At 42.1% G+C, this 18,082-nt stretch overlaps 2 protein-coding genes across 7 annotated transcripts; both read right to left on the bottom strand.

Annotated features, from left to right (window-relative positions):
• Positions 1-4,637: 4,637 nt before the first annotated feature.
• LOC127009182 (serine beta-lactamase-like protein LACTB, mitochondrial) lies at positions 4,638-13,612 on the bottom strand. 6 transcript variants are annotated; one of them, XM_050881999.1, is made up of 10 exons: positions 12,231-12,410; positions 11,564-11,650; positions 10,248-10,774; positions 9,139-9,329; positions 8,612-9,044; positions 7,757-7,922; positions 7,187-7,341; positions 6,239-6,593; positions 5,276-5,343; positions 4,638-5,111 (listed from the first exon to the last, which is right to left on the bottom strand). In XM_050881999.1, exons 2-9 carry the CDS (start codon positions 11,635-11,637, stop codon positions 5,310-5,312), a joined length of 1,935 nt encoding a protein of 644 aa, XP_050737956.1. In that variant the 5' UTR covers positions 11,638-11,650; positions 12,231-12,410; the 3' UTR covers positions 4,638-5,111; positions 5,276-5,309. The 6 variants fall into 6 exon arrangements, with proteins under 6 accessions (XP_050737956.1, XP_050737955.1, XP_050737953.1 ...); XM_050881998.1 differs by lacking the exon at positions 4,638-5,111 and adding an exon at positions 5,507-5,520 and having other exon boundaries at positions 5,309-5,343; XM_050881996.1 differs by lacking the exons at positions 4,638-5,111; positions 5,276-5,343; positions 12,231-12,410 and adding exons at positions 5,380-5,520; positions 13,382-13,612.
• Positions 13,613-13,766: 154 nt separating this feature from the next.
• On the bottom strand, positions 13,767-16,597 carry LOC127009188 (uncharacterized). Its single transcript, XM_050882011.1, has 5 exons — positions 16,423-16,597; positions 15,954-16,107; positions 15,147-15,695; positions 14,429-14,510; positions 13,767-13,957 (listed from the first exon to the last, which is right to left on the bottom strand). The coding sequence occupies exons 1-5, from the start codon at positions 16,428-16,430 to the stop codon at positions 13,917-13,919; spliced, it is 834 nt and encodes a 277-aa protein (XP_050737968.1). The 5' UTR covers positions 16,431-16,597; the 3' UTR covers positions 13,767-13,916.
• Between the last annotated feature and the right edge of the window lie 1,485 nt (positions 16,598-18,082).

The raw sequence follows: 18,082 nt of genomic DNA, 5'->3' as shown, positions 1-18,082 counted from the left end.
GGGGGAGGCATGCAGTTAGCAAGTTCAGAAGAGCAGTCAGCGTGGAAATATCGATAGAAGATAGAAAGAGAGGCAACATTGCGGCGGAATTTAAGAGGTAGAAGACTATCAGTATGAGGAGGAGAGCTGATGAGACGAAGAGCCTTTGCCTCCACTCTGTCCAGAAGAGCTGTGTGAGTGGATATATATATATATATATATATATATATATATATATATATATATATATATATATATATATATATATATATATATATTTCCGCCTATAGCGTCGGTAGACTTTCTTCAGGGGCCTGGTGGTCGGCCCAAGCCCGTCATGGCGCAAGCAATTTTTTTTATAGTGGCGCCAGTTATGCTTGGCTCATGCTGCCCCCCGGAACTCAATTTTGATTCACTTGGACGGTTTCTTCTAGAGTCCGGGTTGATGGGTGGTCTTCTGGACAGCATGTGGGTAGTCTTAGGCCACTCGGCGGTGACTGAAAAATCCCAAATGGTAGCGCGGGGATTAGAATCGACGTTGTCGATGGCGTGATGAATGCGGGGCCCACACGCTAACAAATAGTGTTAATTTAAATAAGTGTATGTAAATGGGTGTGCTGTTGCTCTACGATTAAATATGGTTCAGACTGGAGGCTTTGTAAAATGTGTTCACATATCATGAAGCTGAACTTAATTTATAAATTACCTTATCCTCGATTCCTTACACTCGACGCTTGTAGAAGATGAAATGTGTGAAATATTGTTTGTGTCTTTTCTTAGAACAAGGGAGAGGAAGGGAGTGATTTTTTACTCTGGCAACTCCAATATTCACCACGTTGGCCAACTGGAAGGTTGCGGAGAGCGGCCCGCCTGGTACCGGTACACCTTGGCACGCCCTGCGGCCAGGCTGCTCTACCATGGCCTCACTATTTCATGCTCACTCGTTTTTAATGTAACGGACACAGCATCCCCCCGTACAAGACCTATACCTATCACATTAGTCGGTTTAAGGCGATGTTTTTTTTATAAATATATCTTATGGGAAATAAGGAATGACCCTGTATCAGTATTTCAGTAATATGATAATTTAATATAGAAGAGCATACATACAGTTTATTATAACGGATATACCTATGGCAAGTGAAGAGTGCTAGTACAAATAGGGGAGTACCAAGACACCTTTACATCTCAAATTGGCCTTCTTTTCTGGCTACTCAATTCTAGTACTCTGTTTCCTTTACTGTAAAAAATGCTTCCTTGCGTAGGTCGTATGATTTTGAGATCCCCCCCCCCATTAGAAAAAAAATATCTTGGTGCTGGACCCTGCGGGGTAAGGTAGTGCCAGGCGGCGACGGCACGGCGAGCACCCCTGACCGCTGAACCGTTAGCCCGGCAATTTGCTGTCACAGGATACTAGTTTCTAGCTCTGTCGGTACCCATTCGTCCCCAGCCACGTCGTAACAGAGACTCAGCAGTGCACTGTGGTAATTTCATTCGAACGAGATCCATTTCAATTTTTCAAACATTGATTTCTGTTTTCCTACCAAAAGTAATGTTTGGTTAAGAATATTCAATCAACTCATGTATTGCTACGATAAGATGGTGCAGTATTTTTTTTTACAAAGGTATAAGGAGCTTACAAGAGACGGCCTGTATATAATAGCTTCTGAGAATGGGCTATTCACCGACTTCCCTTCTCACTCATACACATTTCTAATCATCATTCAAGATTGTCAAGCGTCATCTAACTCGCCCTTATAAACTCCCTTAACCAATTTAAAAGCTTAAGTTTAATCAATTCGTAGTCTAAGTCTTTGCAAAGAATACGTATATGCTAATTTTTTGTCTCGATACGTGAAGTTTCTAAGACTTAGGAACTCACCCTACAGAAAAAAATCATCCAACAACTTAGTCCTCGGATGAATTTCTCTGTACGGTAGGTTCCTAAATCCTTGAAAGATGTATCATTTTAGTTATTCTTCTTTGTACTGATTCAGGGAAATGTACAGCCTTTATGTATATAATTAATCAACCAATCAATGGGGCGTACACCAGGGGACCCGTCGCCTCGCCCACCTTACGACGGCAAGCCCGGGGGTTTCTCCGAATAAGACTCCAATGCAAGTTCCCTTCCCATCTCAAGCACCTCATGATATGGCCTATCGGTTTGCTCAGGCCACGTACAGACTCTGTGGGCGTCTCCTCGGCCTCCTCCACTCTTACAGAAACCCTGTGAGCGGGGTCGGCTTTTGGATAACGTGCCACATGTGCATGCCAGTATAGCCGGGATGGCGTTCACGTACTATGTAGGCAAGAGGCCACGAATCAGTCTCACGGAGTAATTGCTGGTTTGACACAAGGTCATTCCAGCCATTTCCCATGATTATGCGTAGGCACTTTTTCTTTTTTACAACAGAGGAGACAGTTCAAGGGCGTAAAAAAAATAAAAAAATAAATAATGAAAAAAAGCCCGCTACTTACTGCTCCTGAATAGAATAACAGAGGAGTGGCCAAGAAGAGAAATTAATTTCGGAAGGAGAGGTATCCTGATACCCTCCTCTTGAAAGAGTTCAAGTCGTAGGCAGGAGGAAATACAGATGAAGGAAGATCGTTCCAGAGTTTACCAGCGTGAGGGATGAAAGAGTGAAGATGCTGGTTAACTCTTGCATAAGGGGTTTAGACAGTATAGGGATGAGCTTGATCAGAAAGTCGTGCGAGGCGAGACCGCAGGAGGGGGGGAGGCATGCAGTTAGCAAGTTCAGAAGAGCAGTCAGCGTGAAAATATCGATAGAAGATAGAGAGGCAACATCGCGACGGAATTCAAATCACTCTTCCACAACGTAAAGGGATGTATATAAACTCATTGTTTTGTCCTCAAAAAACGTATCTTTCGTGGAATTATAATTATATTCATTTACTTAATTAAATGCATGCAGAGTATTCAAAACTTACTTGGAAGACGTTCAGTTAACAATATGAGAGACGGTGGTGGCGATGATGTGGCATATCCGCTAATCCCGCCACGTCCACGGCGTCCGGACGCCGTGGACGCCGTGAAATGTATACATGGCGCGGCTCAATGGACGTGTTCAGACATGCCGATCTTTCGCCGTCTCGACTAGACCAAGGACTAGACGGCGACGCTACTTCCAGTGTAACGAAAAATGTCTGGCAACGGTGGCCACACATACAATAGATAAAGTATTGATGTATATTGTGAATGAGAAATATTTGGTATAAGTATGAAAGGCAAAAATATGGAAAAGTATAAGTGTGTGAAGGTTTTCTCTCGTGTGTATTAGGTTGAAGTAGTTGAAAACTTTTTGTCGTCCCTTCTTATCTCTCCAGGGGGGGCATGGAGTCTCGCGGTTTGAAGCCACTAAACTGTCAGTCGGCCATATTGTTCAAGCCGGAGGAGTGGCCACATGGATGTACCTCCATGAGCGGCCGGCCAGACCACGCAGACTGGCAGTACATGCTTGCCGCTTACAATTTTCTAACTTGTATTTGTAAAGGAGACCGCACGTCTTGGCGATGAATTGTCCTCACCGCATTTCTCTGTTATCATGAATACATTACCGCGCTTCTTGGATATCATGTACAGTACTTTCTTACCTGTTACAGTATATTTACAGTAATAAATTACGAAATTATTTTAATTTCATCCGCCTGCATGTTAAAGTGCTGGAAAACAGTAAGAAGAGAAAATAAAAACATTACGGTACTCCATGGATGCTGTACTCTTAACTCTAAGGGGAAGCGCCTTCCATGTTAGGCGCTCCACCCTCGTATTCGTACCTCACGGCTTGAACAATATGGCGGCCGATTTGACAGCTGAGACTACGAAAACTGGCTTCACTTACCAGTACAGCGCGCTCGGGGCTGTGGGCCTCTCCACCCTTAATACCTCCATGCTCCATACAGTCACAGATCCTCCACCCATATTTATATTATGTACCCACTTTCTGCCACGCCAACGTTGTTTTTTTTATCTTTTTAAATATAGGTAATCCGGTACAGCAAGTGGTCTTGGGTGTCCATGATGAGAGAATGAAGGTAACCGCCAACTGGATCCCTCTATACCTCCATGCTCACACTTCTGCCATTCATGATTCGTCCCAAAGACCCTACCACCCTTCTTCCTTGCAATGCCCTTTCTCTTATCTCTCCCTCCATACCACCATGCTTACACATAACTGATCCAAGGTACTTAAACTCATTGACCTCCTCCATTTTTTCACCATTCAAAATTATTTTGCATTCTTTTTCACATTCAATTCCCACTCTATATGGGCATACAAAATCTACAACCTCACTTCTACTCCACTCACAAACCATCACTTTACTTTTGTTGACATATACTTTCAGCTTTCTCCTTTTATAGACACTATCAAAAACGCTGACCAAATTTTGTAAGTCACTTTCATTTTCTGCAATGAGCACCAACCCTCATCATCTATTTATCCATGCAGTGAAATGCCAACTATATGGTTTGCCAACAGCATATAAATCTCTCCAATAACCTTGTTAAAGTGTTTTCAGGTGACAAATTATCCTGGACCAAGACTCCCAGACCCTACCCTGACACATACAACAAGAGCTGTGACACCATGCACGGCCTCTTAAACTATAAACCCGACGGATAGTAACATACCATCGCTTGAGGGACCCTTCTATTCCTATCTATTACATTATATTTCTTTTTGCTTCAGAGCCTTTATGCTTTACCCTACATATAAGAAATTGCAGCATATTGGAATTCAGTGGATTTCCAATATTACAACACTCAGATTTTTCATGTAGTTCTTTTTTTTCATAAAGAATTTTCAAACAAAGAAAATTAATCTTTTTTGTCGCGCTACAATTGATGAAGTGGTGTTTTTAAACGGTGGTGGGCTCCTTCCTTTCACACCACCACTACCCCAACACAGGCTTTCCTTCAGAACCCTCATCATAGACCATAACAAAATCCAACCAAACCAATGTACATCACAACTTTCAAAACTAACTTGTTTACATTTACTTACCGAGAATATATTTCAAACGACACTGCAGACATCTTTGGCCAAGCTCTCCAGTCACCACTTGATACTAGTGAAAGTATATAGCAGGTATTTCTGACTATCTTAATGCTGCCAAAGAAAAGGTGATGAATGATATTAATGCTCCCTCGAATATAAGAAGAAAAGAATCATGTAAAATGTAAGACACGTATCAGATAAGTTACAACCAAATTGAAATTTAGAAGGAAAGACATCGTAAGCCAAAAAAGTGTGATGGAAAATAGTATAGGTACCTTGTGCTCTTTGAATGGTGCACAATGTTCTCACTCAGTTACCCAGTTTCAGTGGACGACCCGTATGGCTGTGAAACAAATACAAGTGTTTGAAAAATGTGGCGAAAAATGGGAAAAATATGGCGTCCAAATCTCGACCCATCTACTATGATCTTCATCCACAGAGAAACTGGATGGAGTATGGAGAGTTTATCAAGCTGGTGGTCCATCAACTCCTCCATTGGTGCTCACCTGGATACAAGTAGCTGTGTGTGAGAAGAAGAAAGACCTGAGCTTCAAAAGGTAGAAGTCTGCTATGGTTGCAGATTCTAGTGGGAGTGACAAGTGCCATGGAATGATTCCTATACATCCCACTGAAAAAAAGGCTGACAACAGAAACGGTGCAGGGTGTCGTGCAAGGATAAGAAGACCAAAATGGTGCAAAAATACTGCCCTATATGCCCTGGCCAGCCTAGACAGTGTTCTGAGGAACACTTGCGGGCATGGCACTCCCAGTAGAACATACGCTGGTCAAGATGTACCTGCCTCAGAGCACACCCTGCCTACCTCGCACCCTCTCACCAATCTTGGATCTACTGTGTAGCAACTGAACACCAATGGATCTTTGCCAGATTAAAAGGTAAATAAAAATATAAAAAATTCAAGTTTGATATATTGTTTCTCTGTAATTAAATTGAAACACTTACCATCTTGTGTCCACTTCTCTGCAGAGGAAGTAACATACAATAACTTGATTTAAATAGTATATAAACATCTTGTGAACAAAATCTATCAAAACATGTGAAAAAAATACATGACTAAATATGGGTATAAGGATAAATATAATCTACCTTCACGAAATTAGGAGAAGCGCGCAAATTTTTTTTTTTTTTTGGGGGGGGATAAGGGGGGGGATCACAGAGTCGGTTACAAAGGAGATAAGGAATAACAAATTTGCTTGCATAAAATGCAAAAAGACTTTACCTGTGTGAAGAATCCTCTACTGACTCTTCAAACAGCTCTGCAATCTCCATGGCCACCTTCCGGAGGCTAACACTGATCATGTTTGTCAGCAGTGCCACAACTACTCCCTGAGGTGGACTACCTCTTGCTTCCTTCTGTGGCAGAATTAGAAGAATGCTGCTGGCACCTACTGCACTACCAGTATGGTAGGCATGGCCCCGGGAGTTGCGACAAAAGTTTTGCAAATTTCTCTCCTCCACAGCCTCCCAGCCCATCCCGTAGGTCCTATCTCGCCAGCCCCGCTGAGTCCCCTCCACTGCGGTCCACAGCTGATGGATTGTTGATGCCTTCAGGTAGCCTGGCACCTTTGGTGTGCCTGAAATATTGAATCGTTACTTAAGGTTTGAAGCTTTGTACTGTTATGAGCAGCTACATGCAATCTCTCCACACCATTCAAGCAGATGAGTAAGGGGTTGAGATTTACCAAACTTTCAAGTTTTTCAAATTTGAATATAACAACAATAGGTATAGGTAAAATGTTCTGAGGAGCCGAAAAAAAGTTTGTGTTCAAGAGTAAAAGGCATAGCGTCCCCTATATTGCACTATCCCAGTGTTTCGGAACACACTTTCATTTATCACTGCACTATCCCAGCATGTCAAAACACATTTTAATTTATTATAAGTCTTCACAGTTGCTTTGACAAGTTATATTTTCTGTCTTGCTTAGTTGTTTGGAAAATTCAAAATAGCTTTGACAAGTTGTAGTTTTCAATTAAGCATGTCAAATGTTGTCAGAATCAGATCAAGGATAAGTTTGAAGAAAGCAAAGTCCGCCCACTCCTGAGCACCGGGTTGTCCAGCTCATCATGGGTTTACTGTAGACTGGTACAAACTTAATTTAAAATGAATTCACTGGAAGCATTTTACAGCAACATTCTAGAAAACATCAGTGCAGAAATCTTGACAAACCTCCTCCGTCTTCCTGCTGGCTGGCATACAGCATGGCATTTCCAAACTTGCAAAGGTCCCCCACCGTGGACAGGAAGCCACCACCTGCCCACTTATAAGAGTTGTCCACATAAGGAGCATTTTTCAGTTTTCCATGCTCATCTCGGACATAGTAACTGCAATCATAAGAGATCATTTATACAGTGAGGATTCCTACTGTGTATTTAAGAGATGCACCAGAACCATAATTTTCCAGAACTTTGTGCAACTTTCCACATATCTTTGTCTTCTCCGAATGTGTTTTATGGCACTAAATAATTCCATAAGAAACAGTACTCACTACAAAAAGTACGTACAAAAAGATATGCAAAATATGTGCTCAAGAAATAAAAGTCCTGGTAAATAACAACCACTTGCTATAAAGAACCAGAAATTATTTACAACACCTGTGATAAACATGAGTAAAAAATGATCTGCATGGCTCAGAGTTAGAGGTTCAAGACTTTCTAGAGTTAGGATTGTATGTTTTCCTGGACACCCCAACCCTGGCTAAAGTAATGTACTAAGTATATTACCAGACTGCTGACCAACCTTGCTCTGTTGTAGATGATTGGTGCTGGCTTGTCAAGGTAAGTGTTGTCAAGGCCAAGCTCATAGAACAAGTGCTGGATAACCTTGGTGAAGGGCTTCTTGGTGGCCCCTTCAACCACAGCACTCACCACCGTCCAGCCATGGGTGGTGTACAGGAACCCTTCGCCTGTTAGTTAGATAATGTGTTGCATGATAAGCTGTGTGAATAGAGGGCATCTATCTATGAACATTGATATAAACCTTCACAGCTGTTTATATATACAGTCAAATATTGATGGAATGCAAATCAATATCAGATTTTTTAATTAACACAAGACCCTTACCCTGGTAGCAGCGACGGGCCAAATTTGTGGCTTTACCATGTAGCAGCGACGGGCCAAATTTGTGCCACGATTTAAACCCCCAAAAATAGATGATACATAAACTGATCACAAATGCTTCAATATAAATTATGAAATGGTTTGTGTGAGTGATGATTTTTTCTCATTTTTCTTGCTTAGAGGGACCATTAAGAAACATGATCCCCACTGCTACCAGGTTAACAAGAGCCATATTATCAGGAAACAAAACTTTTCAATATAGAGAAACTCAAATCTGCAATGTAATAATGAACTGCTCCTCGCAACAGTGAAGCAACTCAGTCAAGCAAAATTGAGAGACAGTAAAAATGTCCATTTACCATACAAGTAACATGAGGAATTCCATAAAGTTCTTATTCCCTTTAACACAGTTTTTAGTGTTTAAAGCATTGTTTCTTCTAAAGCACTTCTTGAACAATGTATCTTATGGAGCACATCCTCATATTTACCTATTATCATACAAACTAGGCACTTACAAACAGCCAATTTTACTCACCAGGTTTGAAAAACAAGTCGTCATTCTGGAACATTTCTAAAGCCTCTGCTACAGACTCAAATTCATCAGTAAAGTAATATTCTTCTAGATCAAACTCGTCTTCTTCCTTCTCCTTTTTCTTCTTCCTACTTTTTCTTTTCTTTGAAAGATGCTTACCACAAGAGCATCTTTCAGTTTTATTTTGGTTTTCCTTCTGTTCCTTATTTTTATCATCATTACTTTTAGACAAAATATTCTTTTTCTCTTTCTCTTCATCAGTTTCATTTCCAAGGACAATGCTTTCCTTTTCTGCCTGTGGTTGGGACTGCACTTTACTGTCCTCCGTACTCGCATCATTTTCCTTATCCCTTTTCTCCTTCTCATTGGGGTCTCTCAGCTTGTAGTGTCTGATGCCTGACTTGTGGCTGATGAGTTGTCTAGTTGTAATGGTGACCTGGGGGAGGAGGAGCATGTAGCAACTTCCCACTTTACCATTTTATGAAACAGGTTGACCCCACCTACAAACAAAGTACACATCATAAGCTTACCTCCTTCCCATCATAAGTCTTCACAGGGAACTTTGGAATGTATTTTTGGATTGGAGCATCAAGGTCTAGCTTCTCCTCTTCCCACAACTTGGCCACAGCAGTCATGGTGAGAGGCTTACTGATGCTGGCAATCCTCATCACCGTGTTCGGGGAACACCGCACACCATTCTCCAAGTCAGCAAATCCAAGACCTACAAAACAACTCTGTACACTCTACATGTTAAAAAAGGTCTACAGGCAAAGACAAGAGAATTAATGAAATGCCTGGTAGAAAGTAATGTATAGGATGAGAGTAGTAACCTTACAGGCTAACACTAAATAAGAAGGAAGTAGCTAAGGCTTTGGAGGCTCATACTTGTTTCACTTTGTATGGTCTGATGCCGAAAAGACAATAACTGGTGACTAAACTCTACCAAAACTTCAATTTGTAGCAGTAATTTGCCTTCATGTGGCACAAATTGTATAAAACTCCAGGAAGCCTTTACAGTTTACACCATACAACAAATTTGACAACACTGCCACAGGGAATGTGTTGTGGGTGCAAGTTTGATAGAAGAAAAAGCACTTTAATAAGTGAGCCCATGCATTAGAATGAAGAGCTGAATGACACCTTGGGCAGATGTTTGGGGCACAGTAGCATAGTTAAGCTGAAGAAAAAATTCAGCCTGTACAGACTGGCAAAGAAACTAGTATGTCACAGGAAAACTGCTTTACTGTGGTAATAAAATCAAAATCAACCATTTCAGCAATTATTCAGCAATTACCACAGATATAACATCTAAGAAACAACAAAAAATGCAATGTGTAGATTATTACTTTAGGTGATAAATCCTCTGTTTTCTGTATGTGACAAATCAGTTTTTAAATTGACCCATTTCAATGTCATCAATATACCTTTTATGGAAAATTCCAAGTAATCAAAACTCTTATATCTTTCCGTAAAAAGAATTATCAGTCATCATGCCTAAAACAGGGCTCAGTCCTTCCCTTGATGTGCTTGAATGTCTGCATTAAATAAAATAAAACTTTTTTTATGGAAAGCCTTCTTTTTTCCATACAAAAGCTATTAAACTCATAAAAAAGAAAAGAAAAAAGGTGCATACACGTACCATCTGCCCACACCTGCTTGCCATTGACTGTGACGCCCACCACGATGCCCGGTGCCCCGACCTCCTCCATGTGGCGCCTCAGGATCTGACGCGCCTTTTTCACGCGCAGTTCATGGCTGCTCAGGTTTTCTGTTTGCTTTTTACCAAATCCCCCGCATGGCTTTGTGTATCTGATAACTGCTTCATCAGCTCTGTGTTCCCTCTCTGTGCCCACAATATCTTCCCCCAGTGATGCCTTTTCCATTTTGACAAATGCATCTGGTCTCCGTTTGCCTTCATCATCACATTTACAGTCTTCTTTGGTCTCACTAAGAACTGTACCAAGTCCTAGAACAGCCACAGTACCCAGGGCACCTACGAGTGTGCCCAGTGTTTTACTATGCCATGACTTCCGATGGTAATCATATCTATCATTGTTGCAATTCTCACTGCTGTAGCTACTCCTCCCACAGCACACTCCAGGAGCAGCTTGAGAAGGCACTGTGTGGCAGGACAATCTGTCTTTTCTTGTGGCTATACATGACAACCTGAAAAGACATAATCTAACATCATTTCACAAAACTTCAGCATTAAGTACTAAAATATATAATCACTTAGTATGTTAAATGTGAAAATAATAAACAAAATTTGAAGTCTTCCTCCAAAGCAAATTTTCCTTAACCCGGTAGCAGCAGGGATCATGTCTCTTAATGGTCCCTCTAAGCAAGAAAAATGAGAAAAAATCATCACTCATACAAACCATTTCATGATATATATCTATATGTATTAGCTGTTAAGTTATAAAGTTAGGGACTTTCCTTACTTTCGAGACTAGGGAATTTTCCTTAATTTAGGGATTTTTCTAGGGACATTTTGGAAGCCCATTTTTCAGTGATTTTGCCTTCCCCAGTTCCCCACAGGTCCCCAGGCTTGTGTTAGGGGGTAGGGGGGGTTGGGGTGGTGGAGGGGGTGGAGCCGCTATTCCTAAGATTTACCAAAATACTTTATAAAAATACAAAATACCTTTGTTTGGTAATCAGTACTGTTTTGCTTTTATGTGCCCCGTCCTATTTTCCCTAAAGTAATTTATTTAATCATATTTATATAAATCTTACTGTAAAAAATTGTCAGTTGATTTACTCTACTGTTGATGGCCCAGGATCTTCAATTAATGACATGCAGGAGAAGGAACAAACCTTTCCATGCATCCCTTGTACTGATTGGCTGCAATTTCCTCCAGCAAAAATTCTCACAGAAACTTTAGGAATGTTCCCAGGATCATCATATAAATATGATTTTAAACTTTATCAAAGATACATAAATGTTTTAAAGTTCACCTTAAATACTGTGAATGCTGATGTAAACGCAGGGCACATCTTGCCAAGCCTGGTCTGCAGGCACCACGAAGCATTCTTCCTCTCCTCCTGTAAGGAAAACAATTTGTGCAACATCTCATGTTTGTGAAGTCAGGGATTTAGGCAGTAGTTATTTTTTTATACAAGAAATCATACTTTTCTTTTGCATAATGCAAGATAACTAAAACAAGTACCGGTACATAAAATTTAATCAACATCAAGACAGTAATATTCTGTAACATACTATGTAAAACATTCCCTGTTGTGCAGTTAATCGAATAGTAACCTATCACCACTATGTTTAACAGCTGTTCATGAACTAAGAGAACTCTACCTTAACCTAACTGATAGTAACCTAATGATGCTAAAAATAGAAATTTACATTCACTTGATTAGTTAAGAACTACTCTTTATAAACTAACAGAGCCGCTCCTAAACCTGACGGACGATGACTGATACATGTTGACGGAGAATATTCGCCTCTGTTGATGAAAAGCCAGGCACTGGATATACATCTACAGCGTACAGTTAACCCTCGGCTTCCCTAGTCATCATCAAATAATACTAGATCCAAGCAATGTTAGTTCCTTTTGTAAATACCTCAAACTTAAAAAGGATACAACACCAAGTGACACTCAAGACACGTTACCCTGACTACCCTCTGCTGGTCTCGCCCTCTCGGCCTTGGTCTTGGGTGCTTTGTTTACGTCATGAAGGTGGACACCAAAAACACAACAAAAAACAAAAGAAATAGCCCAACCGTCCCATAAACACACCAAGGAAACTATAAAACCTAAATAGTATATCACCTGGAACACTTGTCTTACATAATTATCAGAGCTGGGCACTTCCGTACCTCTGTCCGCACCTCCGCTCCCCCGACGGCTGGAGAACGGCAGTATTTTAAGTCCGTACCTCCGCACCTGGGGTTTTCATAAAAAAAAAAAACGACAACAAGTCCGCCGCGCTCTGCAGTAATATACTTCAGTCGTTTACATGGTGTGTGTTGCAGGGATTTTTTTCCATGACGTGGTGACGTCATTCAGATTTACGGCCCGGTTCAAATATACCGTTTGTCGTCCGTCTTAAAGGAAGTGTCATCATCAATGACACCCACCACGTGGGATAGCAGACAGTAAATTATAATGAACTTGTAAACTTGTGAATCATTTTATACCCGTCATTTTGTGAAAGATACATATAGTAAACTGAATCAGCAACATATCTTCCTTATTCCATATCTTTCTTCTTCTCTTTGAATATAACCGGAATTTTTTTTCTGTGTGTATGTATTGAGGCATAATGATATTATGATGAGTAAAAGTAAGTACTTTACTCAGTGGAGTGGGTGGCTATAAATGAAAATGAATAATGATAACAAAAATAATGGTAATAAAATAATAATAATAATGATAATAATATACCGGAGGTGCGGAGGTACGGACTATATATGTTTCGAGGTGCGGAGGAGCGGTACCGGACTACCCGATATCCAGTAACGCGCCCAGCTCTGATAATTATACGTCAATGTGTGTGTTTACCTATTTACCTGTGTGTGTGTGTGTGTAATTATGTCTTCCTAACACCACCATCTAGAATTTAAGTACTTTGATCAATAGTTAGTCAGGAGTCGATCAATAGTCAATTAGTGGTCTATGATAGTTTTAACAACCAGTGCATTAGCCTACTGTATCATTACGTGCTAGTCTTAAGTAATGAATGAGAACGGATTAAACTAAAGGAACAGCGCACTACAGTTTCCACAGAGGGAAGGTCGTGGTATAGAGCGTTAATGCGTACTGTCGTGAAGGTGTTCTTGTCGCCCCGTTTCTCTGTATGACTTGGCTGAAAAACGTGTCTCCCTCACCGCCAAAGGAAGGACTACTGAGGCGCTTCTGCAAGAGTCGTTCGAATATTGTGGTCGAGCGGGTTCGAAGATTCGCTACTGTGGTTCATATTATACTTTCTTTCCTCTGTTTGTTCTCCATTACGATAATTGTATTGTTAGAGGTTTTCCCAATACAATTATTCTTTATTACTTTCTTCTTTCTCGCCATATGGTTTTGTGTGTGGCCGTCGGAGAGATGGATTTATGGTGTGGGTGTGTGTGTGTGTGTGTGTGTGTGTGTAGGAGGGGGAGGCATGAGTCTGGTAACACGTAAGACTAAAGGAAACAAAACATTGCTTAATTAAATATAGACTTCATTTAAATTATCAATACCAATACATAAATATCCATAAACATCAGGGGTTGGGAGGACACTGCGCGCCTTAACAACGGGCGCGTGAAGGTTTGGGTCATCCCGGAGCACCCTCAGTCTATCTGCGCGAGGACTTAGTAGCTGTAGCCCTTGGTAGGGGGCTCGTATCCGTAGCCTGGGGGAAGATAAGAAAAGATACATGAGTCGTGCATCAAGAAGACTTTTGATGGCGGTGAAGATGCGAGAGAGGTTTGGATAATTTAAAAGATGAATAGTAGAATATATCTGCACTGAGCATCCTGAGCTACGCCTGAGGGAGTGAGAGTCCACCTTTTGATATGAACTCCCATCCCTCCTAATTATCCAGCTGTCAAGTCAGCAACACATTCGGAGACAAAAGCACAATGATTCCCTGATATGTTCCTGTCGCACTCCATCACGAAACCTCCAAAGTCATCTAGTGATCAAGTTACCAAAAGGTTAATATACTACATCATCACCCCCTCTGATATGTCCTTGGCACACTCTATAGTAAAACAGCAATAGGTATCCAGTCATTCAGGCACCACAAAGTCTGTAAGCAACAACAGTCCTTTCTATGACAGGTTTTGCCGAGCTGAATCAGGAAGTTGAAGGAGGAACTTACCGCCCTTGGTGGCAGTGACCTCGACGGTGGTGGTGATGTAGGAAGGCACGGTGGAGTACTCGGTGGAGTAGACGGTATTGACCTGCGGGGAGGAGAGAACTCTTTACACCCATGCATAAAGCCTTACCACGTTTACTTGTGACTTGTATGAGTAGTGGATAAATGGAGGAAATCAAGTTTAGTCAATGGAAATAAAGTTAAGAGTTTCAAATGAAGGTTAGATGGGGTTATGAAAGGGGGGGGGGGGAGATTAATTTGTGAATGGAGAGGAGCTGTCACGTGTAGATCGACTAGTATTTTAAAGTATCGTTTTATCACTTTGTAGCCTTTTATATGTGAATGCAGGTGATGTAGGTGATGGTCTATATAGATTTCAATGAGGGCAACGAAAGCAATCCAACAGAGGTGAGGTATAAATCGTTTGCATGTGATGTCGAGTGTTAGTGTTTGGGAAAAAAAAAAAAAAAAATCGAATTGTGTCAGACATGAATGCAGATCTGGCTCTAACTGACTTTATTAACAGTGTAAGAAAAGTGACCCAGCACAGGCGTAAACTTGAAGCTTACCTGCCTGCCGGTGTTGTGTATGAGTGTTACGAAAAGCCTAATTATACTGTCCAATCAAGATGCAGGGACAGCTCAAGGAGTGTTGCCAATGACTAGACTCTCTACTGTGATTGCCTCAGATGGTGTGAGTGCCAGAGGGAGGGACATCTTACCTGGGTCTCGGTGTGGTGCACGGTTTCGGTTTGGTACTGGATCTCGGTGCTGTACTCCGTCACGTAATCGGTGTTCACGATGGTGGAGATTTCGGTCTCGGTGATGTAGGTGGGCTCAACGACGGTACTGTAAACGGTCTCGTACTGGGTCTGGGTGGAGTACACGATGTCGGTCGTCACCTCGGTCTCGGTCACGTACGCAGTGCTCACGACGGTCTCATAGGCGGTGGTGACGACAGTTTCGGTGATGTAAGAAGGCTCGACCACGGTACTCACGACGGTCTCATACTGGGTCTCGGTGGAGTACACAACGTCGGTCAGGGTCTCGGTCTCGGTAACGTACTCGGTGTTTACGACGGTCTCATAGGAGGTGGAGTACTCCGTCTCGGTGATGTAGGTGGGCTCGAGCACGGTGCTGACCACGGTGCTGTACTCTGTCTGGTAATCAGTCTCGGTGACCGTGACGTAGTTGTCGACGGTGGTGGTGACGTAGGAAGGGACGGTCACGGTCTCGGTCACATAGGTCTCGACGATCTTGGGCTCGCATTCCTGAAGAAATGATAAATGGTGTGTAAAATGAGGCAGACCTATAATAGTCAGGCTGAGTTACATAAAAGACCATCTGACTGGAAAAGGAGGAAAAGCAGGAGATCATGTAAAGCTATAACAAAATCAGTGGATGTATTTAGAGCGCACCTGAAAGACTACTACGAGCGAGGCGGCCGGGAATTATAATATACACTTTTACTGTAAGTTGAAGCTTACGATACGATACCAAAGAGTGTAATGCTCTGACGGAACACTCACCTCAGGGAACTTGATTGGGGCGCCGTAGTGCTGCGAGGGCTGCTTGACCGGCGGCGGGCCGTAGTGCTGCTTCGGGGGGCCGTAGTGCTGACTAGGCGCCTGCGGGAGGCCCAGCACGGCGGGGCTCGCCACCAGCAGGAAAAGGAATCCGTAGCTGTAAACGAGAAAGCGATGCTGACATGTTTTTGCAAAAAATTATTCTAAGATAAGTGAATCACGGGAGAATATCAAGTTGTGCTCTGTTGCCTTACATTTAGATGTCTTATTTTGAGCGCACGTTCCTTTTCTTATCAAAATGCATACAGGTACTAATTACATTTTTCAAAATATACCCTTATGGGATAGCAATATGAAAATATACATTGTCTCTGAAGCACACTGATGACACTTATCTACCACAATGGCTTGAAAATATTTCACTTTCTAAATGACACTAAAACAGCAGCATTAAGGAGCCTCGCCAACTAACCTGAACATGATGAGTTCAAGTTGTGTCGTGGGCTGCTGCCACCTGGATGAGTAGGTACTGAGGGAATGAGTGACCAGCAGTGTCCAGGCCTCCCTTATATACCCGCACACCCAGCCACGCCTCGCCCCGCCCTCGCCCTGTTCCGTTGGCCGTGAGGAAACTGGGAATCCATAGGCTGAGGAGTCTGAAGATGCTCACTCACAATTACCACGCAACCCCCCGGCACGCACCACCCTCAGTTAGCTTAGTACAACTATTACATCCAATTCAAAACGCTGATATATATCATTAGCGAGAATTACGATTAAATAACAATATTCATCCCGCGACGCCAGGACCTTGGAAGAGTGATGTCCTTTATTGAGCAAGCGGTAATTTCCTGTTATAGTAAAGCCACCCCGAGCGAGGAGCAGGTCCGCCCCGCTGCAATATAGCTCTTTGGAAACTCTCGCGGGAATCCAGCGTCAACGCGGTACGGAGAATCAAGCTGAGGAGAGGCTGTTCCAGGGCCGAGCAAGGACAGGACGGGACACACGGCCTCTGCTGCGCCTCCTGTTGCTGTTGATGATGATGATGCCAGAAAGGAAAGGGCTCAGGGTGTGGTGCGGAAGTGTGGCACCTCGCTTAGTCGGTCAATAATTGGTTTTATGAATTTATCTTATTCCTTTGTAGATATTTTTTTGCTGTCTGTGTGTCTGTCTGTCTGTGCCTGTCTCTGTCCCTGTCGCTTTGTCTCTCTGTTCCTATTTGTGTGTCTCTGAGTCTTTTTGTGTTTTTTTGTGTCCGTGTCTGTGTCTGTCCGTCTGTCTCTGTCTGTCTGTGTTCTTCTCTCTCTCTCTCTCTCTCTCTCTCTCTCTCTCTCTCTCTCTCTCTCTCTCTCTCTCTCTCTCTCTCTCTCCTTAATATTCAATAAATCAGAAATGCATAATCTTGATGGGCATTTAGTCAAGCTTTTCATAGGGTCTGTGCGGGCTTAACATCTATGTGAATCTATGTAAATCGCTCTTGCTCTTTCTCCCTTACACTTCCCTTTTATTTTTTGCCTCTCGTCTACTCAGTCATAAATAGAGCATCGAATATTAAGAAATCAACACAGCGCGGAAGAACTGTAGCGCCGGCCAGACGATCTAGGTATAAGAACTGGTCCGCGCACTTCCCTAGGACTAGCAACACCTCTGGGTCAAGGGAGGAGAGTCTTTACTAGTTAACCTTCCCCGCTTAGTGTGTTTGTTTTCCTGGACTAAATTGTCAACGTCCGAGCAGTGTCACTACTTCTACCACCACTACCCACCCATTTTCTTTCGTTTCGGTGACTGGCTTCCTTCCGTTTTCTGTTTTTTTATTTTTTATTCCTTCTTCTTTCTTTCTTTCTTTCTTTCGTTCTTTCTTTCTAGCTTTCTTTCGTTCGTTCGTTAGTTCTTTCTCTCGTTCTTTCTTTCTGTTTTTTTTCTTCCTTTCTTTATGTTTTCGTGTATGTTTCTAGGAGCACTATCCTTTTAAAATGTCAATCGTGTGTTCTCCTGCCCACTTTCTTTTTTGTTTGCTGTCCTTCGTTTCCTGTTCTATTTATCTTTTTATTATTTGTCCTCTTAATATGTGAGTTCTCGTATGTGATGTCCATGCGCGCACTCTTTTTCTCTTTCGTCAATCTACCTTTAAT

The sequence above is a fragment of the Eriocheir sinensis genome, chromosome 40 (genome assembly GCF_024679095.1).
Source record: "Eriocheir sinensis breed Jianghai 21 chromosome 40, ASM2467909v1, whole genome shotgun sequence".
In the NCBI taxonomy this organism is placed as follows: Eukaryota; Metazoa; Arthropoda; class Malacostraca; order Decapoda; family Varunidae; genus Eriocheir; species Eriocheir sinensis.
This window is presented reverse-complemented; position numbering and strand designations above follow the sequence as displayed.

Coding starts and splice junctions, on each gene's coding strand:
- LOC127009182 (XM_050881996.1), bottom strand. CDS start 11,637: ATGCTTCGTGGTGCCTGCAGACCAGGCTTGGCAAGATGTGCCCTGCGT. Junction 10,775..11,563: donor CAGCATTCACAGTATTTAAG/GTGAACTTTAAA, acceptor ATGTCTTTTCAG/GTTGTCATGTATAGCCACAA. Junction 6,594..7,186: donor CCAGCAGGAAGACGGAGGAG/GTTTGTCAAGAT, acceptor TCAATATTTCAG/GCACACCAAAGGTGCCAGGC.
- LOC127009188 (XM_050882011.1), bottom strand. Junction 15,696..15,953: donor CCCCAATCAAGTTCCCTGAG/GTGAGTGTTCCG, acceptor TCATTTCTTCAG/GAATGCGAGCCCAAGATCGT. Junction 13,958..14,428: donor GGTCACTGCCACCAAGGGCG/GTAAGTTCCTCC, acceptor ATCTTCCCCCAG/GCTACGGATACGAGCCCCCT.